This window comes from Corvus cornix, chromosome 1, assembly GCF_000738735.6.
Source record: "Corvus cornix cornix isolate S_Up_H32 chromosome 1, ASM73873v5, whole genome shotgun sequence".
Classification (NCBI taxonomy): Eukaryota; Metazoa; Chordata; class Aves; order Passeriformes; family Corvidae; genus Corvus; species Corvus cornix.
Genome location: NC_046332.1, coordinates 30,337,985 through 30,365,594, shown reverse-complemented (window position 1 = coordinate 30,365,594; position 27,610 = coordinate 30,337,985). Strand labels below are relative to the sequence as shown.

The following is a 27,610-nucleotide window of genomic DNA, read 5'->3' as shown; positions in this document are numbered from 1 at the left end:
GTATCTGCAGGACCCAGAGAAATAACCAAGAATGATAAAATAATGGAATAGTTTGTATTGGAAGAAACCGTTAAAGGTCATCTAGTCCAACTCCCAAGAAGACTTTGATGCAAGTGTAAAAAGCTCTGTGTGTGTCATGATGGGTACAAAAAAACCCAAAAAACAGAGAAAAGGGGAACATAGCACATCAGCAGAATGGTAAAGCCAAACCCAAATATTCTGCATACCCCAAACCTAAATAGCTCTTGTCTCAGTTGCTTATAGGGCAGAAGAGGAGTCATCTCTGCTGTGATGCAGAGAGACTTAAAGAGCTGTTCTGCAGGGGCCGATCCCAGGAGCTAAATCCCACTAATCCAAGGGCAGAGCCTTAAGATGCCATCCCTACAACTACTAGGTTAGATTGGAGTACAGCTCTGTACTGAGACAGTTCAGTGTGAGGCAGACTTGGACCTCTGCAAGACCTTCAAGAAACTAAGGGCTTGGGAGTTTGTAGGCCAAGCTGTGAAACCCTCAGGAGAGGAATGGCCCTTACCGAAAGGGACATAGGAAGCTTTTGACAAGGCACAGAGGATCCTGGAGCACCCACCCCGCTGGAATGGCCTGTGCACACAAGAAGTTGAAGGAGGTGGGCACCAAAGCAGGGGAAGCTGACCGTGCATTGCCTATCCTCGTGGTGGTGCCCACATGCAAGGACAACCACTGACACTGGAGAGAAGCTGCCCTGCTGTGGGTGGCTCCTTCTGGAGGTCTCCCTCCATCAGGCAGAGGACCTGGGTGTGTTTACAGCACACACTGCACTGCGGCGCTCTGCACGGTGTGTCCCGGTAGCTGACCATCCAGGATAAAAATACTTTTCCAGTAATGAACAGGTAAGCTGGAGTAAGGGGCCTGTTATTTTTAGAGCACAAACTTGCTGGGATCAGCAGTTTTCTAAGCCATGGGGTGACACTGCAGATGGAGGGGAGCCTGCTACGGCTTTGCTATTTCTGTGCTTGGCTGTGAAAGGGGAAATTGTTATTCAAAAAAAAAAAAAAACCTAAACAACCCTATGCCTCCTAGTATTCAACCAAAAATATTTTAAGCCAAGAGTGTACACAAAGCTTTTGACCTGACAGTTATTTAGCAGTTCTTTATCTAAATTCAAATCATAATCCTCCTTTTCCCTAATTTTCTGATTATCTGTTTATCCACCTTTCAATTTGCATGGTTTAAGAGACTCTGCTATGAGTTGTCCTTGAAAAATTTTCCCAGGAAATTTTAAAGCTGTATGCACATACATGCATATCCCTAACTATATGAATATATGGGTCTAGATATGTGTGTCTTTGTCTTTGTATGAACTCTGATTCACATTCACAACCCACTGAGGATTTTTGAGGGAAGCTGATGGCCTAGTGCATTTCACCTTTTTATCTTCTTACATGGGTGTTTTTCTGCGTGACTTTGAAATTACCTTTCTTAGGAACCAGAAGCACAGTGTACCCATAGGTTGTACTTACTGCTGCAAACAAAGCAGACTCATTCTTCACTGCCTGGTTTCAGAATACATTGCAAAGCATATTAAAATGGTCATGTAAGCATGCATTTACGGGTTATGGCACATCCAATACTGGCTGGACAATCTTCTGCGTGCTGAGGTGGCTTGCATGCTGTGTGTCCATGTGTCTGTGCATGGGTTTGGCTCCTCAGAGACTTGTGCCTTGAGAGCTGTTGTGCAGTTTGGTCTGACTCATCTGTACCTATGTGCACGGAACAAATACCTATGATGAAAGGCAAACATAATCTACTTTCCTTCCAGTGTCTGGTGATGCTCTGCCTGGCTTCCTGAAGAACTTGGTGCAGATCTACTTGCCTGTAAAACCATGTCATTTCTCCTGTGGTGTCCTAACAGCTTCTTCTGGGTGCTGTCAAGGCACGTCAGATTGCATCACTTTAACACTGGAAATTCATTCAAAACATTTTTCCGGGCTTGCTGGTGGTTGCTCCTTGGAATAATCCTACTTTGCTCTCCAGCACATTGCTCTGTCTTTAAAATTGGACTGCTTGGACCCTGGAACTGTGACCCCTTCTTTTCCAAAGCCTTTCCCCATGTGGCTGCCAGGTTAGCTGTGGGACGAATAAGCAGAGACCCTTCACTAGATCTTGGCCACAGGCTGGATTATGTGATCCTGCAAGAAGAATGTGAGACACCAAGAGCTCTGGTTAGATTCATTGACTTTGGAAAGCTTTCCTCAGCTTTCATAGGCCCTCTGAACCCTGGCTTCTGTGAGGTGGCTACACATTTAGGGGAAAACTGGAATAAAGCCATCTTCTCATGGATGTGCATCAATTATAAGCTGGATTCCATCATCCGTCATCCTGCATTTGCAAGGACTCTGCCCTCTCCAACCCAAGTTTTGTTTACAATAATGAAATATTTTAGGTGGGCTCATGTTGGCATCATTGCATCCAATGAGGATATTTGGATGTACACAGCCAAGGAGTTAGCAACAGTGCTCAGGAACCACGGGCTACCTGTAGGCATTGTTACATCTGTGCATAAGGGAGGAAAAGGCATTGAAGACACTTGGAACAAGATTAAAGAAGTTAATGACATCAAAAGTAAGTGCTCTGAGTCTCATTCCTTTTTAATTTTTTTTTTTTTGCCAGGGCAGGACCAATGGACATACTTTAGAGAATGAAAACTTAAAGTGGTTTAAGTCAAGGAGAATTTTATCTCTGGTCTTAATGCAGACAGGGCTTCACATAAAAGAATGCTGGACATTTTGTATGTGATGAAGATAGAGCAAAATAATCTACTACACCCTGAAAGATTGGGTCCAGCTTATCTGAAAAAAGTAATATTTAGTAGATGGTTCTCTGTGCTTGGCTAGTGTAAAGAGGATTTCATACATAGGTTTTATATTAATGGTGATTTGTATTGTGGAATGTCAAAAATCAGTATCAATACCAAAAATCTCACTTTGATGCCATGTCCTGTGTTTCAGATCTTCCCACCAGACCTTGGCCCCATGGCATTTTGCAGGAAAAGGCACAGACTTTGGGGCAGTCAAGCATAAACCAGATGTTTAAACACAACACAGTGTCCAACCTAGAATCTGTATATTTGGTGACAGGGCGAGTGCGTGAGTGGTTGGGCACTGCTTACAGCTGTGTGGTGTCTCAGAGCACACAGAGGGAAAGCTCAAGTCTTGACCAATGACAACAACAGCCACAACTGCCCATCATGTTAACCTGTGCCTCATCACCATCAAAATTTCTCTCCATTCCTTCTCCTTTACAGCTCCAGAAGTTGTTAATACTCACAGCCTCCTTTACTAGGTGTTACAGACCTCCAGAGGTTGAACAAAATGGGTGTGGCTCAGCTTCCTCAGCATGTGACATCAGAATCTGACCTGATAGAGTAGTTCAGACAGCTCTTTTACTGGGGGGGGGGGGGGGAGGAGGAGCTATTTTGTGTTGAAAACCCCAAACAGATTAATAACACTCTCCACTGTCCTTGTGTTCCAGTTATACTCCTGTGCATGCATTCTGTTCTCATTGGAGGGCAGGAACAGGCCGCCTTACTCACCAAAGCTCTGGAAATGGGACTAGCAGATGGAAGATACATCTTTGTTCCATATGACACTTTGCTGTACAGTCTTCCTTACCAAAACAACTCATTCAGTGTCTTTGATAATGACAACAAACTCCGGGAAGCTTATGATGCTGTGCTGACCATCACACTGGAGTCTGGAGAAAGGACTTTCTATGATGCATTCAGACAAGCTAAAGAAAGTGGTGAAATAATCAGGGATTTGGAAGCCACACAGGTAAATATTCTTTCTCTTGGGATTTTCTGGGACCTGTCAATAGGAGACATAAGCAATGGTTATAGAGAAAGTACAGGGAAGAGCCAACCCAGCCTGGACACTTTCATTTTGAGAAAAATAAGGAGAAATTTGAATAAGGTCTGCACTCATCTGGAAAGACCATTTTTCCCAGATGTTTGGCAGTATAACTCACTTGGTTCAACTGCAGGACCATGATGGGAATTCAAGAGAAAGGGACTGTCTCTGAGGCTCCCAGGTTTGGTTTGCTATATGCTAACTGCAATAGACTTGAATTGAAGAGGTATCTCTTAATGTGGATGAAGTCCATGGAGTTTGTAGGGAATCCAAATAAGAAGTCCATATGACTGAGAATTTGAGGGAATGAGACACACTAAAGAAATACTGGATGCTTCTAGAGGGAAATGGTGAAGACCACTGCTGTTTCATTCTTCTCAGCACTATCGTCAAAGTTATTCTTTGTCAGCACAATTATCTGAAAGTCACTGGTAGCCTATTAAAAACCAAATCAGTTGTTACCTTGTGGACATTTACAAGAAGAATTGGAGAATCTTATACTGGTGAAGAGATACAGAATTCAACGGAGCTAATCTTCAAATCTCCCTATGACATTTCAAAAAATTACAAGTACTTTTAAGGCATAAATTATCAGAGCTGCATGGAGCTACTTTAGAAGGAGATGAATCATGTCTTGAAAGCATTAATTTCTTTTCCTTCACTTCAGTGAGAGCCCAGGTTAACTATACTGAGTGTCAGGTTCTCACTGCAGATATCTACATATGATGAATTCATCCCACCACAAATGTCAGATTCTGTGGGTCCCAAGGGCACTCCTTATTTTTTTCTCACAGGTGCATGGCTATAATCTCTCTTCACCTACCATGTGATTGCAAAAGTCACCATTTGTGTTAAAGGTTCCTAAATCAAGGCTGGCATGGAAGGGAGAAATGCAAACAGAAAATGCTCTGGTACCCCACAGAACAAGTTTGCTATGGCTCTGCTTTGGGATATTTGCATCTTTGGGATAAATAATATTCTGACAGAGAAGACCAATTCTTTGTGCATGACACTTTTCCTGTCTTGGTATGGAGTCTCTGACTTTGATCTTCTATTTGTAGAAGATGTTTTAGTGTAATGTTTTGAGGCAGAATAAATTCATGATAAATTTCAGCCAAACATCATGCTCAGAATCTTGCCTTTTACCAAAATAATGCAATTTTGCATGGTTTTAAAAATATTTTGAAGTTGCATTTTGGGAATCAACCATAAGAAAAGACAGATATTCAAAGTCATGCATATATTGGGTCTACCTTCAGCCTAAGATTCTTCAAACCCATTACTCTGTGAGCCTTAATGTTCTGGTGTCTCAGTATTTGAGTTTACAACTTAGCCAAGGGGACAATGTTTTTGCCATCAATCTCAAACTGAAGGTTAGGAGCAGTTTATCCTGACCTCAATTTCTCCTGTATTTTTAGGTTTCTCCACTCTTTGGAACAATCTATGATGCCATTTATTTCATGGCAATGGCTATGGACAATGCCCGGAGGAAAGGAGTCAAAGCCCCAGGAGCCAACATAGCTGAGCACACAAAAAACTTCAGTTTCCCTGGATTTACTCACTGGGTAGAGACAGACAGCTGTGGGAAAGGGCTGAACAACTATGTGATACTGGACACAGATGGTCATGCAAACCAGCTTTTCCCAACCCACCTGCTGGACATGTCTTCAGGCTCTGTGCGGTCCCTAGGCCAGGCCATCCACTTTCCTAATGAAGTTCCACCCAAACCAGACTCCAGCTGTTGGTTTGATCCAGATGTTCTCTGCACTGAAGGTAACAAAGAATAAACTAACCAAAAATAGGGTGAAGTGGCATTAAGTTCATGATTCTCATTTCTTTCATCTTTTCTTTCACTCCAAGTGGTTACCCGTTTAAATTAGAACTCCCCAACCAGAAAAGTCTAAGTTCAAGAATCTAATATAAAAATGCCCAATCATCATGCTGTCTGTAATGGGAGTCCTGTGCAGGGGTAACACCATTGATCCACAATACTCTCTTATTGCTTGTTAGGTCATGGAATAATAGAATCATTACAGTTGGAAAAGACCTCTAGGATCATCGAATCCAACCCTTATCTTAACACTGCCAGGCCCACCACTAAGCCATGGCCCTAAACACCACAACTACACACTTTTTTCAACAATTCCAGGGCCATAAATCCCACTAATCCCCATGGCCAATAAGGTTGTTGCTACTGTTATGTGCTTGAAAGGATTTTCTGGGTCTAACACTCAACATCTGCCAATTTTAATAGCAACCATTACATAACAGAGGCTCCACTCAGCACTGTTTCCATCCTTCTGGGGCATGGGGCACTAAGAGGATTTGCCTCGAAGACAGCCTAAGAGAGCTGCACAGCAGCAGATGCTCTCAGCATCCTGCCTGTTAACCCCTGCTTCTTTATCCAGGTAGCAACGAGGTGTGAAGGACCATCAGAGCTCACCTCATTGAGAAAAAAGGATAATCGTTACTCAAAATGATTTGAGTTACTGTAGATGACAGAGATAGTAATTGAAAGCTTGGGGGCAGAGATATCTGTGCTGCTTCCTAGGTTCAAGAGTCTGGGCACTGGGTTTACTTATTGTTTTTAATTTGAGGCAACTGTGGTGCAGTTTTAAAGTTCACAGGGAAGCCAAAATGCCAGGGTAGGGTACTTAATCTCCTCTTGACATATTTACTTACAATACTAAGCATTTGCACCTATTGACCCAGGATATGACTTAAACAGATGAAATTAACCACATCTATGAAATATTTCATTCAGTAGCTGAGAAAACTCTTCCCCTTGCCTTAGCCATAACTGAGCTGACACATGAATCAGTGTCACTCTATGAAAACTGGATGTATACTGATCTTACAGCAACTGGCAAGCAGTAGAAGAGGTAAGTATAATACTGTCATATATCTAATTTTGCATTGCCCCTAGGAACAACATAGCAATTTAGCGTCTCATTGCAGTCTATGGAAAAATTCCACTGATTTTAGAGAGATCAGATTTTATGTTCATGCCTTTACAAAAGCAGAAAGCTCTGGGCATCTGTCAATAAAACAGTAATTTATTATGATTGCTAGAATTTCAGAGACTGAACTTTATGGCTAGAATTAAATACAAGCCTTACTCTAGCTTTTGTATGAAGTTAGGCTTGGAGGGTGGTTGGATGTGAAGTTGTCAGGCTGCTGTAGTTCCTAACTCCAGGTTCACCAGGAGCAGGGCTGAGCTGGTGTTCCCAGTACACGAACACACACACACTGCAGACATAGCCAGTCGCTGACAGCGTAACACATACAGGAGAGTTATATCTTTACAGACACCACTACCCACAACCAGCACTTCTGGGACATGGACATCAGAAATGGCCTGGTCCTGCTCTCGTGCACCTCATAATTAGGCTCCAGTCTTGTTACCAGATCTCACAGCCTCAACTCCTGCAGACTCACAAATGCATCCTCTGACGGATGGTCCAAACCCAAATTCCGCCACAGCCAGCTCTCAAACCCTTCAGTCTCTGCAGGAGCTGATTCCAGACTTGTGATCTCTCATGGGCTGAAGGCTCCAGGACTTACCTTCCCTGTTTAGTTAGGTTGATGGTGAGTCTGTAAACATCATATGCAGTCAGAGAGCACTGTTACCTGGGGAAAAAGTAGTAGGGATTCAGAGGTAGGAATGACTGCACTGATCAAGTGCAGGGTTTGCCTGGAAAAAATGCACAACATGGCTATGCATCAGCATCCTCTCACATACTTGAGCATTCCTGACCCATTCTACCTCTCCCTTTACCCATGTTTACCCTTTCCCCTAAAGAACCTGTAAGAAGTTTCATTTTTCACCCCCACAGTTCCCTATAGCATCCCCTAATGACTTTAACACAATCCCGTAAGTTCCCTCAAGTATGCTGTAAGTTTGGTCTCTCTCATAAGCTCATAATCAGCTTACTTTCTCTTCTGGTTAGTTGTAAAGTATAGTAGGGCTTGGGAGGGACCTTTCAAGGCCATCTATTCCAATTCCACACTAGACCAAGTTGCTTAAAGCCCCAGGGAGCCTGATTTTGAACACTGCCAGCAATGGGGCAGACACAGCTTCCGTTGGCAACCTCTTCCTGTGTCAATCAGGGACAAGAGCCCTAGACTGAAGCAGTAAAATTTCAGCTAAAATGCTCTGTCTTTTCCTGAAATGAATACCAATTTTCAAAAATGCCTTCAGCTTTTACTGGAAAGCTCTAAGTCTCAGTGCTTGCAGATAGGTGCAAGTGTGACACAGTCATGAACCTTTTGTCAACCCAAATTTCTCCATATTTGTGTGTATAGACCTCTGGATACAAGCAGAATAAAATAGAAAAATCAGAAAACAGAAGAGACAGACACAGCAAACAGTTCCTACTGGAATTTAGCTCATGCAATCTGTCAGCTTCCAAACACACTCATCAGCAAAGTATCTGTCTCCGGTACTTTCTGTTGATAAATGTGTTGAGGAGAAGATCAACCTTCTGCTGCTCATCCTCTTCTTCTCTTTTCAGCATTAGAAATATGCAGCAGAGAATGAAAAATCCCAGATGGGCCAGTGACTCACACAGGCTGTCAGTTTGGTACCACATGATAAAGATTTTTCAGCATTTCAATCCTTCAAGAGAAAAGGGTCAAATGTTAAAAAGTTACGAACTTTGCAGAAGCTTCCTCTAAAACTTAATACTTCCCTGTGAGTGTATTTATTTATTTGAAGAAAAACTATTTTTCCACTGATCTAGGGCTCTAGATCTGGTTTAGAAAAAAAAGGGCATGGAAATGAATAATTAGCATAGTTGAAGTCTCATGTAAACCAAGTTAGCAAGTATTTGTGTATTCACAAATGAACATTGCAAAAAAATTGTCTTCCAGCATTCTCCTGGCTGAATATTTGACTTTGTAATCCGATGGCCTGATATTGATATTTTTAATATTATTGCCTAAATCAAAATGATTTTCTAATTCACTGATTCTTTTCCCATCTCCGCACAGGGATTGAGCCTTCAGTCATTATGCTGGGAGTAATGCTGTTATTTGTCCTGGTGTTGTGTGCTGTGGGCCTGGCTTCTCTCATCAGGTGAGAATGGAGTTGGTGACACTTTTAGCTTCTTGTGCTTTAGCCAGCAGTTTAGACTATGCACACATAGAAGGTCTGATTTTGCTCTTGGCTCTCCAGCCACATATCTCTTCACATTTGTGGTGTGTTGGCCCTGGCTGCATGCCAGGCATCCACCAAAGCCACTCTATCTCTCCCTTTTTCCTGGACAGGGAGAGAAAATACAACAAAAGGCTCATGGGTCAAGATGGGGTCAGGAAGAGATCATTCACCAATTACTACAACAGCCAAAATGGACTTGTTGTGGGAAAATTAAATTTATTGCCAATCAAATCAGAGTAAGATAATGAGAAATAAAATAAAATCTTACAAACACCTTCTTCCCATCTCTCCCTTCTTCCCAAGCTTAACTTACTCCCAGATTCTCTACTTCCTCCCCAGTAGTGATATAGGGGCCAGGGAATGGGGACTGCAGTCAGTTCATCACACATTGCTTCTGCTGCTCCTTCCTCCTGATGGGAAGGGCTCCTCACACCCTTCCCCTGCTCCAGCAGTCTGTTGCTGGATGTTTCTGAAGCATTAGGAAGCTAGTTATCACTTTGGAAGTGCAAAGGATGACATATAAACTAAAGACAGGAATCTGTTATGAGAACATGAGGGTTGAAACCAAGCCTTTTTCTTACTCCAGATCATCCTTGCCTGGATTTCTGTCCTTAATATAATCATGTTTCCTATGAAACATGTGAGGCTGACCCTCTGTATTTTCTCCATGTACTAAAGAGAAAGAAAATACCTCTGGAGAGAATTTGGAGCAATTATTTGGCATACATCTTTATTATCAAGTTGATTCACTCCCTGTTTTGAGCTGGGATTCAGCTCCCTGGTCATTCCCATTATATGTGTATTGGTCTGGGCATGGGATCTTTGGAAAAAATGCAATAGTCTTCCAGGGAAGGAATAATTTCCAATAATTACATGTCACGTCTATGTCCCAACTCTATATCCAAGGTAGAAATGTGCCAGAATGGATTGGTTGGTCCAGGAGCTATGGATTGCTATTGGTAAGGTCACTATAGCCCCCTGGAGTAGTTTGTATCTAGTTATTGATGTCCACATGACTGCAGCTGGAGTGAAAATAGAATGAAATTAGAAGGCATATTTACTCAGCAGTAATGAGTTCAGCAGTCCCTTCTCGGGACCCACTTCAACAGGTCCATGACCTTTTTAAGTCAGGGGCCCCGGAGGTGGATCCAGCACTGCAGGCAGGGTCTAATAGTACAGGGAAGCCAGATGTGAGGAATTCAGGGGTGTTGTGAACTGGCTACCTACCTAAAGACTCTCCAACTCTTGCAGGCAGAGTATCTTGAACAACCAACTTCTCAGGGGTCCAAACAAGATAATACTGTTAAGCAGAGCAGAGTTCCTAGACTGTTCTGTCCAGCTTTGCCTCTCAAATAATTCCAACATGTTTTGTCTCCACTCCTGAACTATCCCTCCAAACTCAGATATAAGGCCTCCCAGCAAGCAACACCCCAAACAGCTCCCACACTTTCAGCACACAGCTGCTTCTGATAGAACTGCAGACACTGAGGACGTTGCCTCCATCCACCCACACTTTGAAACCCTGCTCTGTTCCCTGGCCACCAGCCTCTACAATTAAGTAAATGACAGACAATATTTCTGCCAACTCTATTTGTAAGCTCTTCCACAAGCACCAGGCTGTGCTTGGGAAGGCTTGGTCATGAGTAAAGATGCGTGGACATCTGCAAGGGAAGTAAAAGTCCAGCATGACTCAGACAATGATTTATATTAGGGAGGGGCACGTCTGGAACTAATAAAACCTGGTTTTGTCTCCTAATAGAGAATGATTTGGGATATGACAAATAAAAGCGGGCAAAATAAAATATGCATTGCGTACACATCCAATTAATATTTGTAAGCAGATTAAATCCAGTTGTCTATTTGTGATGAGATCCTTTGAGATGATAGCTTTTGTTGTCTGTGAAATGAACAACTCTTGACTGAGGGAATTTGAGTCCGAGCCAAGGCACTGTGATTTGTCCACTGCTTTCACCAACATCCATCCCCCCTCCCACACCATTTTTGACCTTAAAGATCATCTAGTTCCAACCCCTCTGCCATGGGCAAGGACACCTTCAACTAGACCAGGTTGCTCAGAGTCCCATCCAACATGGCTTTGAACACTTCAAGGGATGGGGCTGTCACAGCTTCTCTGGGTAACCTGTGACAGAGTCTTAGCACCTTCACAGAAAAGAATTTCTTCCCAATATCTAATCTAAGCCTGCACTCTTTCAGCTGGAAGCCATTCCCCCTTGTCCCATCACCCATGCCCCTGTCATAAGTCCCTCTCCAGCTCTCCTGTAGCCCCTGTCCTTAGACACTGGAAGGTGCTCTAAGGAATCCCCAAAGCCTTCTCCAGGCTGAACAACCCCAGCTCTCTCAGCCTGTCTCCATAGCAGAAGGGCTCCAGCCCCCGATCATCTTCATGGCCTTCTCAGGACCCGCTCCAACAGGTCCATGACCTTTGTAAGTCAGGGGCCCCAGAGGTGGATCCAGCACTGCAGGCAGGGTCTAATAGTGCAGGGAAGCCAGATTTGAGGAATTCAGAGGTGTTGTGAACTGGCTACCTACCTAAAATTGATAACCGTGACTCTCCAACTCATGCAGGCAGAGTATCTTGAACAACCAGCTTTTCAGGGGTCCAAACAAGATAATACTGACCTTGGATGACCTCATCTTCATCAACCCAGAGCTACACAGAAAGGTGAGTCCTTCAACTCGTGAAAGGAATCTGGTGGAACACTAAAAAAGATTTGCTGTGTGGTATTTTCATACTCATGAAGCTCTGGAAAGGTCATTTCACTTTTTCATGTCATTTTCCCCTGCGTATCAGAAAACTTCCCATATGCTGAGTGGCTTTGAGTTTCAGATTAGATGTCAGAGCTTTTATGATGATGTAAACTAGTAGCCTGGATTGTGTTTCTTCTAGGTGCTAGGGCTTATTCCTTGTTCTTGAGGTTGGATGGTGCACCGTAGGACAAGTCCATATAGATAAACCATATTACCCTCTAAAACAAAGTGTCTGCATTCAAATATATTGGGAAATGTTCCTGGCCCACTCTGGCTGCTACCCAGAGCTGATGATCCACTGGGGGACAATCCCATGATTTCCTTACCCAGAAGTCTGTGCTGCAAGGCAGAGCTGGAGTGGAGGTTTACACCCAAAGGTGGTAGCTGTCTTGCACCTGTTTCCTTGTCTTCCAGAGGCTAACCTTGGACAGTCTGACTGATGCAAACAGCATAGCAGTCAAGAGCAGAAGCCTGAAATCCATAACCCGCTCCGGTTCCCTGAAAAGCACAGTTGCCACCCATGAAACCTCCAATGTGGCCTTGTATGAGGTAGGTAGGGACCTTGTGCAGCCTTCTCCCGCTGCTTCTGTTCACTGCACTGCTCAAGGGGGAAAAGTTTTTGGCTGCAGTACTGTAGGTCCCAGGATGGAGATACTGTGAACACACCCTAAGTATGAAAATAAATTACTCCCAAGTATGGACAAAGCAGTGTTTAAGGTGACTCTGCTCCAACCCTCACACTGACACTTGGAGTCATGTGGGATGGTGATATTCAACATCCGTATGTAACATTGCCGGGTCTGGTCGCTGTTAAGGAAGTCACCACCTAAAGGCACCATGACAAACCTTTCTTGCCAGACAGTCTTTAGCTGGTGACATCTCTAAAAAGGAACTTTCTTGCAAGACAGGATCCAAATACACAAATGGAAGCTCAAATTCCCCTTTGTGGCAATAGGACTGTATGGAGCTTAAACAGAGGCAACGGCCAAGAAAATTCACCCCATCCATTGGCTATTTCCTGAAAATGCAGCTTTTTGAAAAAAATGGCGTGGTAACTTCTCCTGAAGAGGAGGAAAATAAATTGGATTTATCATTAATGCCAGAGAAATTCTGGCCAGTTATTTTCCTTTTTAATAAATTTATTATTGTTCATCAAATACTAACACACTTTCCAGGCATGAAATTCTGATCCAGGTGAAGGTCCTGCCTCACTCCTTTTTTTGAGGATTTGCTGTGGATATTCTTATTTGTGTTCAGTATATAAAGAATCTATTGCCACGGACATTAAAAATCCCCAGCCACTTTCAAAATCAAGGATCTGAAATTCAGATCTGGATCCCAATGCTAGCTGTTGCTCAGAGATTTGCTCTGACAGTCACCTGTATTGGGATTAGGGGCCTGGAACATCTCTCTTTAGAGGAAAGGTTGAGGAAGTTGGGCCTTCTCAGCCTCAAGAAGAGACAACTGAGAGGGCACATAATTGATGTCTATAAATACCTGAAGGGAGAGTGTCAAGAGGCTCTTCTCAGTGGTGCTGAGCAATAGGACAAGAGGCAAAAGGCAGAAACTGATGCACAGGAAGTTCCACCTGAATGTGAAGAATAACTTCTTGCTATGTGGGTGGCCAAACACTGGAAAAGATTGTCCAGAAAGGGTGTGGAGACTCCCTCACTGGAGATATTCAAGAAGTGTCTGGACACAATCCTGTGCTATGTGCTCTAGGATGACCTTGCTTAAGCAGGGAGGTTGGACCAGATGGTCCATCACTGGTTTCTTCCAACCTTAACTGTTCTCTGATTCTGTGATTGTGGACAGGGAGACTGGGTGTGGCTGAAAAAATTTGAGATGGGAGAAGTTCACAATCTGCGGCAAAGCTCCACCAACATCTTAAGGAAGGTAGGAATAGAGGATGATGACGTAGAAGGAAGGTTTCTCAGGGGATGTTTGTGATTTCAGGGTGTTTTTGTTGTCTTTGTCTCATGTTTATCCATTAAATCACACATTGTGGTTGTTAATGAGTCTTGTCTGGTGAAATGTGGTAGAATGGACCATGCAAGACTGCATCTGACAAATTTACCACAGATCCACGTCAGAGTCAGCAGCTTGTAAAACCCACCCTGGACCTGCCACTTCAAAGCTGGTGCGGTGTTAAATGTACAATGAATCCTTCATGTGACCTTGCCTGCAAAGGCAGAGTGGTTTGGGGAGCTCATCCCTGCACAGTGTGAGGCACTGGTAGATATTTTCATGTATTATATGTTGACAGTGCGACACAGACACAGTCGTGCGTTTCTCTGGGGTTTGCTTTGTGCTTCCATCTAAGATGCCTCTCAGAACCTTAATTTTAGTCTTCAATTTCATTATTACAAATGACAAGAAAACATACTTGTTTTCCATATTCAAGGCCATTAGTTGTTGACAGCTATTGCTAACACAGCAGTGGCATTTTTATGCATGTAAAAGCAACAAATTTACCAGGGCATGTCTCCAAAGGCACCATTGATGGATGACTTTGGACTCTCTAGGTACGGTATTGCTTTCCAGTTCAGAGCAAGATCCACATGCTGAACTCAATCTACGTCAGCAAAGCCATTTTGGCCTAGTGAAAGATTCAATCCAGTTTGTCTAAACAAAACACAAATTTCTGTTTAATTTGCTTTTGCTATCTTGCTTTCTCTTAATGGATAGACAAAGGAAAGCAAAGCTTGAAAAGACTGTTGAGTAGCCAAAAATAAGCACCAAACAGATTTTTTGCTTCACCATCCTTCTATGGAAGGCTGTTTGGGAGTACAAATGTGATAAGGGCATCATCTAGTGATATCAAGAAGTTACTAAGCAGATGTCTGGCTGACCTGGTCTCACTGAGATTCACTGTCTTGTTTCAGATGAAAGATCTGCGTCATGAAAATGTGAATCTGTTCCTGGGCTTTTTCTCTGACTGTGGCATTTTTGCCATAGTGACGGAGTACTGCTCACGAGGCAGCCTGGAGGACTTGCTGAGAAATGAGGATATGAAACTGGACTGGATGTTCAAGTCCTCTCTTGTGATGGATCTAATTAAAGTAAATCCATTGCTTCTGCTGAGGCATGATCTGCATGGGACTTTTATGATGACTAAGCTATTTCAATCAGAACTTTGGGATTTTTATAATAACACCGGGAAAACAAACATGAATGTAATTGTATCAGTCTTTAATGGATACCTCTTATCCTTATTTTGTTGCCATCTGAGAGAAGCACCATTTAGGGCAATAGAACTACAACCACACAGCAGGACAAGAGGTTAAAACTACACATAAGGCTGCAACTGTTCACCTAGAGCAATAGAAGTTTGTGACAAGTTCATTCTTTGCAAAGGCCCTTTCTTGTCGTAAATCAGAAATGCATCCACCATAGAACCAAAGAGCATCCATCTCCTGCCACAGGATGGCTGCACATACGGTGCCTTTAGCAGTGTTCACATTTCCAGTCATGTCCCACGTTTTCACACCTTACTAGTGAACTACTAATTTGGGACAGGTAGATTCCAGAGGATAGACTGCCAGAACCATTCTTTCAGTCTGTGGTCCACCTTCTGAACCTCCTTGAAGGAGCTGGGATGGGGCAGCCAGCTCTTCATGACATCTTTTGACCTAACTATTTGGTAACACTTGTGTCCACTTTCTTATCCTTGTCTAAAAGCAGAACTTCTGGGTGCAGTGAAACATAGGGCTACAGAGGGAGGCATCTGACTCTTCCTAAAGTTGTCAGACCTTTCCAATATTACTTTAGGGTGCAGATAAACCTATTTCATATTCCTAATCCATTTTTGAACCTCTCCCATAGTTTATTGTTTCGATCATTACTGCATTTGACATAGAGTCAATCCTGCATCTGATGCCATCTAAGGTGACATATTGTCTTGGTGTCTCTGAGTGTTGATGGATAAGATAATTCTTAAGGATCAACCTGGATTTTTTTCTGTTTCATAGGGAATCAGATATTTGCATCACCAAGATTTCGCCCATGGACGTCTCAAGTCTCGTAACTGTGTTGTGGATGGCCGGTTTGTCCTAAAGATCACTGACTATGGTTATAACGAGATCTTAGAGGCACAGAAATGCCCCTATATTCAGCCTGCCCCAGAAGGTGGGTGTGATGAGGAATTTATTTTTTTTTTAAATATTTGTCCATTGATTTAACAGATATTTTCCCCAACATAACTTCAGGCCAGTGGTCATGCAAGGATTTACATGCTCAATCCCACTACATGTGTTTTCCTCTATACCATGCATTGTTATAAGAAAGGGTAAGCAAAGGTTTTTTTCAGGCTACCTGAAAGTGAAACAAATAGCAGAGCAACATGGTAAAAAACCCATCTTTTACTGTAAGCAGTGACAGAACGTCAGCTTGTCACAGTTGGAGAAGGACTGAATTGTCCCTGAAATCGAATCAGTACTGAATCTCTGTGACCAGTAGAATTGGCTTTGCATCCTTAGACCCAACACTGTATTTGGAGTTTTATGCTAATCCAAACGCAAAGACACTTTTTTTGTTAAAATAAGTAATCCAAAACACAAAATGCTGTAGGTCTCTTTGAAATAGGTCCTCTACATGCCAATCACCAAAGGCTGCTACTTGAGATTCCCACCACTTAGGAGCAGTGTCTCATGGATCAGGTTTGGAGACTTTGACAGGATTTCTTTCACTTGGCCATTGCCTCGGGGTTCCTGTGGTATCCCAGCTTATTTTTGAAACCTGGCTTCAAGTAGTATGTAGTGTTTTAATCCATCAGTCATGGGATTTGATGCCTTCACATTTCCAGTGTCTCAGACAGGGCAGTTGTCTGACAGAAGACTTTCTTCTCCTCCCTTACAGAAGATAAATACATTTGCAGTGGCAGAAATGTTTCATATTCCCATTACTCAGAATGCACAGTTACCAGGGTAACAATATCACAGTTTGAAGATTCACAGTTCTTGATAAGGCTGGATATGTTTTACAACTGTGTCTTTTGTCTCTTGAACTATTGGATTATAAAGACTGTACACCAGATTGTCACAAACTGCTTTTACAGAAACTACTTTCATTTAAAAAGAACTACAGAAAATATGTTGTTAATTGTGGCTTTGTAAAAGAGCAGCAACAGTAAAAATAAATTCAAGATTTGGTGCCAACGTTTTTTCTCAGGAACATTTTCAGTCAAAAAAAAGGTGTTAAAGCTTCTGGCAGTGGTGAGATGACTTCTTATGTTGAAGTTCATGGCTGGTATTATATGATACAAATTGTTGGTATGGCAACTTTTTTTAAAAAAAACCACAGAGTAAAACTTGGAAAATTCTTTTTTTTGTTGTTGGCATGGAAGTTTAGTATTTCTAACACATCACTAGAAGTAAAAGATTTGATCCAGTAAATAATGAAGTATTTTCCAACATTTCCTCAAATGACTGGAATAAGGTATTCATTTAAGCACTTTTTTTGCAACAGTCTGAGTTCAAGTATGAGAAATGTGATGCTCTGGAATTTTTTTAGAATTGCTCTGGACAGCTCCTGAGTTACTGAGGGACCCAGACATGTGCAGAAAAGGCACATTCAAAGGGGACATTTACAGCTTTGCAATCATCCTACAAGAAGTGTTTGCTCGGGGTCCACCTTATTGCACATCACAACTCTCAGCCGAAGGTAGGCAACTATTACAATATATTTTTAAGGCTTTGTGCAGAGCACTCATAAGAGATCTGGCCAAGTCCCCTTATTAATAAGGCAATCATATATTAGTCTCATGACCTTTCTCAGTGGCAGAAGTCTGTTTTCAACAAAACATTTGTAATAAACATCAATGTGTAGTTCTCACCACAGCCTTGGTACACGCCTCATCTATGCTTTCACTGAGATTGGGGCTCTGGGTGCCCACCAGGATGCTTCAGACCACTGCAGCACCTCCAGTTCCCTGTACAAACTCTGACTTTTCATCATAGTATGGGGTGAAATCTAATGGCAGAATTTCCCGTAGCTTAGAAACTCCTTTGCTTCCCACTCATCTGCCCTTTTTTGTGCATCATGGGGGCTAAAGTTTTTTGAGCTGGACCCCTTGCCAGCATCCTATTTTGTTCATCTGCCCATCTATTTTTCCTTAATCCTTTCCTTTTTTTTAAAGAAACTCTCTCTCCAACAGAGGTCGAAGTGATGCATCATTTTGCTCATATATATCAGAAACAGCAAACAGGTGAACTCCTTAGGAGCTGCTCATGGTGCAACCATGTTGTACATCCATGGGAAGATCAAACTCACTGCAGTCAGGGTCAGGTCACAAGCACTTGAACAGGGAGGGAGTGACAGCAATCTACAATCAGCTGATTTCATTGACAGCCCATTCTCAACATGTTTTAATCTGGACAATCACCAAGTGGGGTATGACAATTCAGTATCTGCCAGGTCATCTGGAAAAATGGGGCGCTGGCCTTTCTGTGCCTGAAGATGCTGTCACAATGCAATGACAATGATGTTAATGATGTATCCTGTAAATCCTCTGTATCCTCTGTAAATCAGAGCTGGACCTATGATGTAGACCATGATGCAATTAGCAGGTTTCCCCCACCTTGTCAACCTGCAGAACCTCCAGCAAATGTTGAACACAGCTCAGTCCTGTTTTCTAACCTGATAAAATAATGAATTTCTAGCCATTGTGTCTCAATCCTAAGGAGCTTTCACTTTTGGTGTGAACTTTAAAACAGTCTGGGGAAGGCATTTTCCCTTGGCTGCCCCTGGAAATATTGGGGCCAGATGTTTTGATTAGTTCATTTGGCGGAGTCTGGTGGGATGAGCCAAAGATCTTTAAAGTAAACTGTCAATGCTGAAAAGCTTTGGGTACTCACAGCAACAGCAGGACTCCTGCCAGAGAAAGAGGTTTTCATGCTGTTTGACTGCTCTGCACTGAGCAAAATAAGACTTTCAAATACAATAACTTTGGTGGGTGTTAAAGGACTGACATCTCAGGGTTTGAAAACCCAAGCCCAGTTCCTTACAAGCCTCATTTCTAGGAAGGGAGCTCTAGACAGGAAGTAATTTCCCAGACATTGTTTTGAACTCAAACTCTCCCCCTCAACATACTTTCCACTGTCTCCACTCCCATCAGCCTCCTACGTCCTGGTTCCCAGTTCACGATGAAGCGTCAGAGGCTCATATCCTTCCTGTCTGGGCTCAGCCATAAACCTCTGCTCTCTTAGAAGACTGTAGGTCCTAGTGGAGAGAGTCAGAGGCAATTTCATTAAATACAAGCCTGCAGGCTCAGACATCCATCTGTCACACGTCCTTCCCCCATCCAGCCACTTTATTACTCATAACCTAGTTCTCCAGGGACAAGAAGGCAGATGAATCTTCTTTAAATCCGTCATGAGACTCCTGACAGAGAAAAGCAGAAACCTCCAGCTTCATTTGGCACAGGCAGTGCATGCTAAGGAGTAAGAGTGACAGCTGAAGATGCAAGCTAGGGACACATGAAAAGCTCCATGTCCTTTGCCCTTATCAAGGCCCTCCATCTTACAGTGTGCTTCCTATTCTTCTCTTTGCCATAGAAATTATAAAGAAAGTGAAGAAGCCCCCTCCCCTGTGCCGCCCAAACATAGCTCCTGAGGTAGCCCCCCTGACATGTCTCCAGGTAATGAAGCAATGCTGGGCTGAAGCCCCTGAACGACGTCCAACATTTGAGGAGGTATTTCATAAGGTCAGTGAATAAAGCAGCTGGTGTAATTCCTTTGTTTGTTCTTGGCAGGGGAGTGTTTTGTTGTTTGAGGTTTTTTTTGCTTTAACTGAGTTATTAAAGAAGGAAAAAGTTACTTGTCCTGACTTAGGAGTGGTGAAGCAGCCTGGACATGGGCTTGATGTCTTCACATTTGCAGTGTACCTGCACAGTTGGTCTCATGGACATGAAATATTTGTAAATTTTGCACCTTCCGATCAAGTTTTTTTTAATCTTCTGAACATTTAAATGGTGACTATAAGGAAAATTTGCCAAAGACTGTTAAAGACAAAGATATAACATTTGGCATAGGAGGTCTCTCAATTCCAGGTTGGTGGAAGCTTGGAGAGTATCCCAGGGAAATATGAGTGTGCCTGAGGCCTATTTAAACAGCTTTCCAGATATCTGTTACTGGCCAGTCTCGTGGACAGGTACTGGCAAAATAACCCCCCTTTTTGATCAAGCAGTGAAGTTCCTGTGTTCTTATAAGGTCATAGAATCATAGACTCACTAAGGTTGGAAAAGACCTTTAAGATCATCAATCATCAACCCAGTACCACCACCATGTTCACTGTTAAACCATGTCCCCAAGTGCCACATCCACATGTTTCTTGAACACTACCAGGGATTGTCACTCCACCATTTCCCTGAGCAGTCTGTTCCAATGCTTTACAAACCCTTCCTGTGAAAAAAATTCTCAGTATCCAAGTTAAACCTTCCCTGACACAACTTCAGGGCATTTCCTCAAACCAGGTGAACAAATAGCCGTAATTTTTACCTTTTGTTTCTATGAAGCTGCGAACAATTTTAGATCCAGTGACTCCACTGTTGGCAGCCTCTAAAGCCACAAAGTATCCAAAAGTTCAGAGCCTCAACTTTAGGTCAGGAAGAGAAAGCACAACTCAATGAAGAATTGGGAATGGAGGTGGCAGTTCACATACATGTCAGTGTGCAAAGATGGATTTAAGTCTGGTAACATGTAAACAGGTTGTAAGTGTTGCTAACACCATGAGATTTGTGCCTCTGAATGTAAAGTTTTGCAAGATACCCTAAAGGTTGTTCATGGGGTAAGGGGGGTTGCAAACGTGCAGCATGACAAGACTCCCTAGCCATGTACCTGTTGCCACCTAGTGCAAGGTGATGTTTCACCTAACTCTCACTGTTTGATGCAAATTCACCTTCCTATTCACCTTTTTCCTTTATCTTTGAATTCTTGCCATTGATAAAGCCAGTCTTTAGCACTGACCTTTCAAAATAAATGTCTGCTTTTTGTTCCTTTCCAAGCTCGGAGTGCTGCAGTGGTGTAATGAGACAGACAAATAACTCTCCAGTTTGATTTTCCAGTTCAAAACCATCAACAAAGGGAAAAAGACCAATATCATTGACTCAATGCTCAGGATGCTTGAGCAGTACTCAAGCAACCTGGAAGATTTAATCAGTGAGCGGACTGAAGAGCTAGAGGTTGAAAAACAGAAGACAGAAAAACTGCTGTCACAAATGCTTCCACCGTAAGTACTGGCACTTCAGGTGGTAAAAAATCCCCAACCAAACCAAAATATCCCAAACCAAATGACCCACAGCTACTCTGGACAACACTCTTCCCCAGAAGTGAGCAATATTGTAGACCTGACCATCAATTTTGGCAAGCACCTTCAAAGCAAAGAAAGACACTTTAATCAATGCTCGTTACAGCCATATAGGACTTTCTATTTAGAGGAAGATATGAACACAGAAAAACAGGAGTCTGAGCTCTTGGGCATGCACTAGACAAGGATTTGTTCCCTGCCATCTTTGCTTGTGTTGCTATTTCAGATCAGTAGCAGAAGCCCTCAAGACTGGTGGCACTGTGGAGCCAGAGTATTTTGACCAGGTGACCATCTACTTCAGTGACATTGTGGGCTTCACATCCATTTCAGCCCTCAGTGAACCCATTGAGGTAGTTGACCTTCTGAATGACCTTTACTCACTGTTTGACGCTGTTCTTGGAAACCACGATGTTTACAAGGTGAGGAGTAATTTTATTCTGTGTTTTCTTTCTATCTTTTTCAATTTATATATTTATTTCTTAATGTAATGGTGTTTTCTAGGTGGAGACAATTGGTGATGCCTACATGGTTGCTTCAGGGCTCCCAAAACGGAATGGAAACAAGCACGCAGCTGAAATAGCCAACATGTCCTTGGACATCCTCAGCTCCGTTGGAACATTCAAAATGAGGCACATGCCAGACATTCCCCTCAGGATACGCATCGGGCTGCACACAGGTAGGCAGCAGCACCTGCCTGCACCTGGACATCAGAGAATTCCTTTTCAACTGCATTTCCAACTTTGAACGCTTTCTTCATGCCTGATCCCCAAAAACCACTCTTACAAGAAACTTTAAAGTCTTCCATTTCAGCAAGGGTGTTAAAATGGAAAAACAAAACCCAGGGAGGGTTTGTGGAGGAAGGTGGCTCAGTATCATTTTAAGGAGAGATAGTGTATTCTGTCCCAGCCAGGAACTACATCTGGCATGTTAGCCACAAGTGTTTCATTGTATGGATAGCTCTTTGATGTGCCATAGGGCCTTAAGAGGTGGGATATCAAGACACCCAGTGATGTCTTTGCAGCTCTGTTCTGAAATGAAAAAGCACAGAAACACTGGCATATAAAGTGAGAGATTTATTATAGATAGGATATACTGGAAGAAAAATGTGATACGGCTCTTAAGAAAAAGTTATGTTATAAAGAAAACATTATCTCTGATGTAGAAGTCATAGTGTATTCAATCAACAGAAAAGTGGCTTGTCTAAAAAGAAAGGAGGAAGTTCCATATATATATATATATGTGTATATATATATATATATATATATACACACCAGATGTAATTAAACTCCAAAATAAAAGAACTCCAAAACAGTAGAACTGCAGTTATATAGGTGAAAGTATTTTAAATGTAGGAAAATACATGTGCTATTATCATGAATCAGTATTTGCATGAGAGATATGAACCTTCATAATTTTACACATTTTTTACTCAACCATTAATAGATTCTTCCCAGCTGTTTGTCACCAGATTTCCCACCTCTTCCTCTAAAGTACAGGAGTATTGCCCATTGTGGAAAGCCAAACAATGCCTAAGAATGCCCAGGAGCCTGACCTAATATTACAGGGAGTTTATCCTTCTGCTTGCCTGATAATATCCACACTTCTGCAGCTTTGACATGCAAGCATTTTGCAGATGTCAGTATCCTTGCCCCTAATGTACATGTTGGGAGACAGAAGCAGAGTAAAGGAAGTATCTCACCCAGAATATCCCAAGAACAGAGCTGCGACTTGAGAAGAGTTAAAATCAGTATTTCATATCTCCTGGACCTTATAAGATCCTCTTTTGAAGTTATCTCTAAAACACATCTCCCTACTGTTTTCTTTGAAGTTTGTGAGCCTTAGCTGACCCTTCATAGAAGCGTAAAGCATTAAGGAATGATTGTGGGAGCACTGTGTGTTTTACACTCCGTCAGAAATTAGATGAGACTAATGACTGCAGATTGTCTTGCCCAGAGCAGGAGTCTCTGGAACACCAGCAGCGTATTTTCAACATGGAAAGATAGGAATTTGCTGTGCAACATCTGCTGCTGCCTGTTGACATCAGTTCTGCAGTGTATCTCCCATGCAGTTGGCCAAAAAATCTATCCCTAGGTGATGTCTACAGGGGGTAGTAACATTTTTTTGTTTTGTTTTTCTGAACTCTGGGTATCTGGAAAGCAGAATTACTATGAACAGTTGTACTGGGTGTGAGAGGAAGAGGGGGGAGGACTCTGCAGATCTTGTTTTGCACGGATCTGGCAGCATCATACTGTCATGGGAGCAGCCACAAACATGTTCCAAAGCAAACCATCTCTCTGAGCCACTGAGCTCACAGCAGAGTTTGATTAACCCTAGACCCTGTTTCTCCTAAGAAAAGACGCATGAAGAGGGAATGATCTGCATCATGAAAGCCTTGGGGAAGCTGTTGGGGGAGAGGAGATCTTGGCTGACACTTTCGCTGTACTGGAAAGGATGGAGAAAGGGTGTGACCCCCAGTCATGTGCTTCAACTGCTCTCTGGAAACTGGTGCCAAGAAGAGCTCATGATGCTGTCTCAGGAAAAGGAATAAATGCTGTTTGGGCATAGGCTGCCCGTGCCTTTTCTACCCCAAGGGAAAGCTGCATCTCTGGGAACTGCTGGCCCATGCCCATGGTCAGCTTGTGGCAGTGCGTGGGTAAGGCAAAGAGGACAAGATGACCAGTGTTTGGTCTGCATTTCCTCCCCTGCTTTAAACACATTCTGGAATCCTGGCTGTCCTCTCTTGACTTCACTGCAGGTCCAGGATAACTCAGCCTACTCAGCTGTTTCCCTGCTATCCCTGTCTGGCCTGGAGCAGGACAGTCGACGAGAGCAGTGGTGAGAAGATAAGTTTTTCCACGGAGGTGGAAGAAGATTTGTGTATCAGTCAGGCTCTCTGGCAGTCAGCCCTGCACTTTGATCTTGACTATTAAACTCTGCAGCACTGCTGATGGTTCTCGCAGAGTCTCAGCCAGAGCCTCCCATTAACTGACCCTTGCAAGCCCTGGCAAAGAGACACTTCAAAGCAAACCTGTGAACCTGTGTAATTAAACAGCTTGGCCATCATGTCCTCCTCACAGGGTGTCTGGTTTGCCCTGAAACTTGTAACTGCGGGAGATTTACCACTGGAAATTTTTCCTAGCCTTTTGCTGAAGCTGTTTGGAAAAGGGGGAACACACACAGGAGGTGAAGGAAGTGAGTGAGTGAATTAAGTCTTAGATGTTTTCAACACAGAGAATGTGTAATTTTAGGAGTGCTTATATGGTAGGGTTGGTTTTGAACTAAGAACTTTCTGCAACGGGACAGGCTTAAAAGCAGTACTCTGGAAAGAGAACATCTTGCCCTAAAAATCTTGCCTCTCCTATGTTGTGAGCTTTGCAGAAATGGCTGGATGATTGCACCGAGTAGGGAACCTGAATTCAGGCACCCACATAGAGGTGTTTCCAGGACTTTTAGAGAGCCTGCACTCATTCTGAGGACATGTAAATGAACCCTGTAAAGTTGTTCAGTTGCAGGAGTAGAAAAGCTCTTACGGCTCAGTTGACCACATTGACTTGGCCTCCACTGACTTCAGCAGAAGCTCTTTATTTGTGCTTCGTAAAATAGAATCACAGAATCATAGAATACTCTTAGTTGCAAGGCACCCACAGGGATCATGAACTCCAACTCTCAAGTGAATGGCCCGTACAGGGATCAACCCAACGACCCTGTTGTTATTAGCACCATGCTCTAACCAATGGAGCTCTATTCCTCCTCAATGAGGGCTGTTTTTTTGACAGGAACCACCTTTTTGTGTCCTTGCAACACCTATTACAGAAGGAGCTTTTGTCCTTACTGAGATTTCTGACTGCTGCTGTCATGTTATCACCACAAAAAGAAGAGAGGTAATGTTTTATGAGAGAGTGTCTTCTCAGGGAAAGCTGTTATTGAAGCATGAATTAAGAAGTCTCCAAAAGACCTTTTTTTTGTGCATATGTCACATTAGCATGCACACAATAAAGACCAGTTAGGGAACCATAAGGTCCTTGGCTCAGACTATCAACTGTGTCTTTACAGTTGTATTATAAAAGTGCCTATAGATGAAAACCTGAATAAATCTTCCTCTAGTGGATATAGTTCCTCTCCTGAAAAGCTTGAAACAAATTAGAGAGTACTGATAAGGATGGGAATAATAACTTGTAAGAGATTCTCCAGAACAGTGTTTTGCCCAAGGTACTCTGACAATTGAAAAAAAAGTCAAATTAGGTTTTCATGATCTCCAGCAGTCTCTGTCTGCTGTGTTTTATCCAGTTTGATCCATTCTCTTCAAGTCCTTGTAACATTATTTGTATGAACCATTCTTCATCTCTCTTTTTTTAAATCTTTTATCAAGCAATGCTTCATCAGGCAGGAGTTAAAATCTGTCTTGCGTCTCACTTTGCATCCTCATGAAGTACATTAAAATCCAGCAACTTTGGGCAGCAACAACTTTTCAGGGGGTCACAGGAGGTCACAGCAAGAGGAGTTCTTGTGAAGTTCCCCATAGCTTTCAGCTATGGAGTTTCATTGTCCTTAAGATATATCTGAAAACTATGTGAAGGATCAGTTTTTGTAAATAAGGCTAAAATCACCATACAATTACACTGTAATAAACTAAGTAACTGCCACTTCTAAGTTAGGCTACAATTGTTACTATTATTCTTATTCCGGTTTTAAACCAGACATTTTAACCTCTAACCTTTTTATATTATGAAAACCCTTATCTACAGCATCATTTCAGGGACTGTTGGTGATGTACAATGTTCCCATCTCTTGTACTCTTGCATGGGAAAAGATTTCCTAGATATCAGTTATACTAAATCTTAAGTCAGAAGGATCATGACATTGAAAAGGCAAAGCCTGAAAAGGCATATCTCATAAATACATCTGATGTAAAATACAGAGATTCCTGTCTTTTCTCTGCAGGAAGCCCTACCTCATTACATTGCTTTATATATAATTTCTTTTTCATTTATTTTGCAGGCCTGATATTTTCTATTGTGGGCAATGAAATTTAACATCTCTTTCAGACTGTAGTCTAAACATTTACTAAGCCAAATGCCCCAGATGAAAATTGTCTGTGCTATTTTGCTGCCACACATTTTATCTCCCAGTCTGTGCGTGTTCATGTGGATCCTTCACACATATCTCTCCCTGACAACTTGGCTACAATTCTTTGGAAGATACTTAGGAAGTGAATGGATCTTGTATAAAGAATGAGAAAGAGGGAAAAAACAGGTCTTGACTAGACAGGCAAGCTAACGATGTCTTCTTTTCCAGGGAGGGGGACACAGGGTGGTCCAGAATGCTGCCGGCACCTCTGGACTTCCAAGGCTGAATTTTAATCCTGTTTCAGTGGGTTACAGGGCATGTCACAAGAGCTGAACTTTAGTTTTCTTACATGGGAAAAGGTCTTTTTAAAATGAGATTATAATAGTCCTTGAGTTTCCATGAACTCTGAACAAATTTCTCCCAGATGGTGGTGAACTGAGGGCCTACCACACATGACTTCCTCAGACATAGAACACCAGCGTGCAATCCAGAGCAATGCTTAACTTTTGACTGCTTGTAGCAAGCACCAAGGTCAATGAGATCTTTAGAAAACCTTCTTCTGTATTCCCAAGCAGTTTCTTGAATACTAGAGTAGCAGATGAGATTTGTTCATCAGTGAGCCCCTAGATCCATGCAGGACCATCGTGGTTACGCAGCTGACGTGTCTTTCAGGGCCTTGCGTGGCAGGCGTGGTGGGGCTGACCATGCCTCGGTACTGCCTCTTTGGAGACACTGTGAACACGGCCTCACGGATGGAGTCCACGGGCCTGCGTGAGTATTGGGACAGTTAAAGACAGGGGCAAGTCAAATGACAGAATTCAAGGCAGCCTAAAGGAGAGGACACCAGCTTTGCCATTGTAGGTCAGCCTTTAGGACCCTGCCTTCCAGCTGCAGTCCTCTGACTCGAATCCCATCAACCAAAATCAACATGAATCTTGCCCCACTTTTCTCCAATAGGGTTTGGATTTTACTTTCAGTCAGTGCTCAGAACCCTTAATTCAGGGCTGTTCTTGCACAGTAAAATGATGCATTTACCTTTCATGATCAGTAGAAAGCAAGGGTTGAAGCACATGTGGGCACTGCTTCCATCATACCCTTGCTCATACAAAGTCCCACTGAGGCTGGGGACAGCAGGAGCACTGCAGGTACAAGAGCACTGTTACACATTAATAGAAATGCATATAGATAAATAGGAAAATTGTAGGTTAGTCTCTCAGGAAATGTAGCTCATAGCTCTGTGATCTTCCTCTACATATTCAAACTGATGTTCTTCTTTCTTATTATTATGGGAAAAAAACATAATCAGCTCACCCCCCATCTTTCAAAGAGGAAGGGAATGTGATTGATAAAATTGAAATAAAAGCTCAAAAATAAAAAACAACAAAGAAATCTATTTTTGAGGGAAAGGTTTTAGAAATATTTCTTG

At 42.6% G+C, this 27,610-nt stretch overlaps 1 protein-coding gene across 4 annotated transcripts in view; it reads left to right on the top strand.

The window, feature by feature from the left end:
* The first annotated feature begins 386 nt into the window (after nucleotides 1-386).
* The window catches only part of GUCY2F (guanylate cyclase 2F, retinal), a 40,253-nt gene continuing 13,029 nt past the window's right edge, over nucleotides 387-27,610 (top strand). For 2 of the 4 annotated variants that reach the window (XM_010400985.4, XM_019286690.2), the window contains exons 1-16: nucleotides 387-869; nucleotides 1,799-2,601; nucleotides 3,511-3,812; nucleotides 5,306-5,660; nucleotides 8,880-8,964; nucleotides 11,632-11,728; nucleotides 12,229-12,363; nucleotides 13,630-13,710; nucleotides 14,700-14,876; nucleotides 15,786-15,942; nucleotides 17,326-17,475; nucleotides 19,368-19,516; nucleotides 20,876-21,039; nucleotides 21,344-21,536; nucleotides 21,619-21,793; nucleotides 26,857-26,955. In XM_010400985.4, coding sequence (XP_010399287.1) covers nucleotides 1,863-2,601; nucleotides 3,511-3,812; nucleotides 5,306-5,660; nucleotides 8,880-8,964; nucleotides 11,632-11,728; nucleotides 12,229-12,363; nucleotides 13,630-13,710; nucleotides 14,700-14,876; nucleotides 15,786-15,942; nucleotides 17,326-17,475; nucleotides 19,368-19,516; nucleotides 20,876-21,039; nucleotides 21,344-21,536; nucleotides 21,619-21,793; nucleotides 26,857-26,955 — 3,058 coding nt within the window. In that variant the 5' untranslated portion in view covers nucleotides 387-869; nucleotides 1,799-1,862. Of the gene's footprint in view, nucleotides 870-1,798; nucleotides 2,602-3,510; nucleotides 3,813-5,305; nucleotides 5,661-8,879; nucleotides 8,965-11,631; nucleotides 11,729-12,228; nucleotides 12,364-13,629; nucleotides 13,711-14,699; nucleotides 14,877-15,785; nucleotides 15,943-17,325; nucleotides 17,476-19,367; nucleotides 19,517-20,875; nucleotides 21,040-21,343; nucleotides 21,537-21,618; nucleotides 21,794-24,893; nucleotides 26,834-26,856; nucleotides 26,956-27,610 lie in introns of those variants that run through there. The other 2 variants (XM_019286692.3, XM_019286691.3) reach the window with 2 other exon arrangements.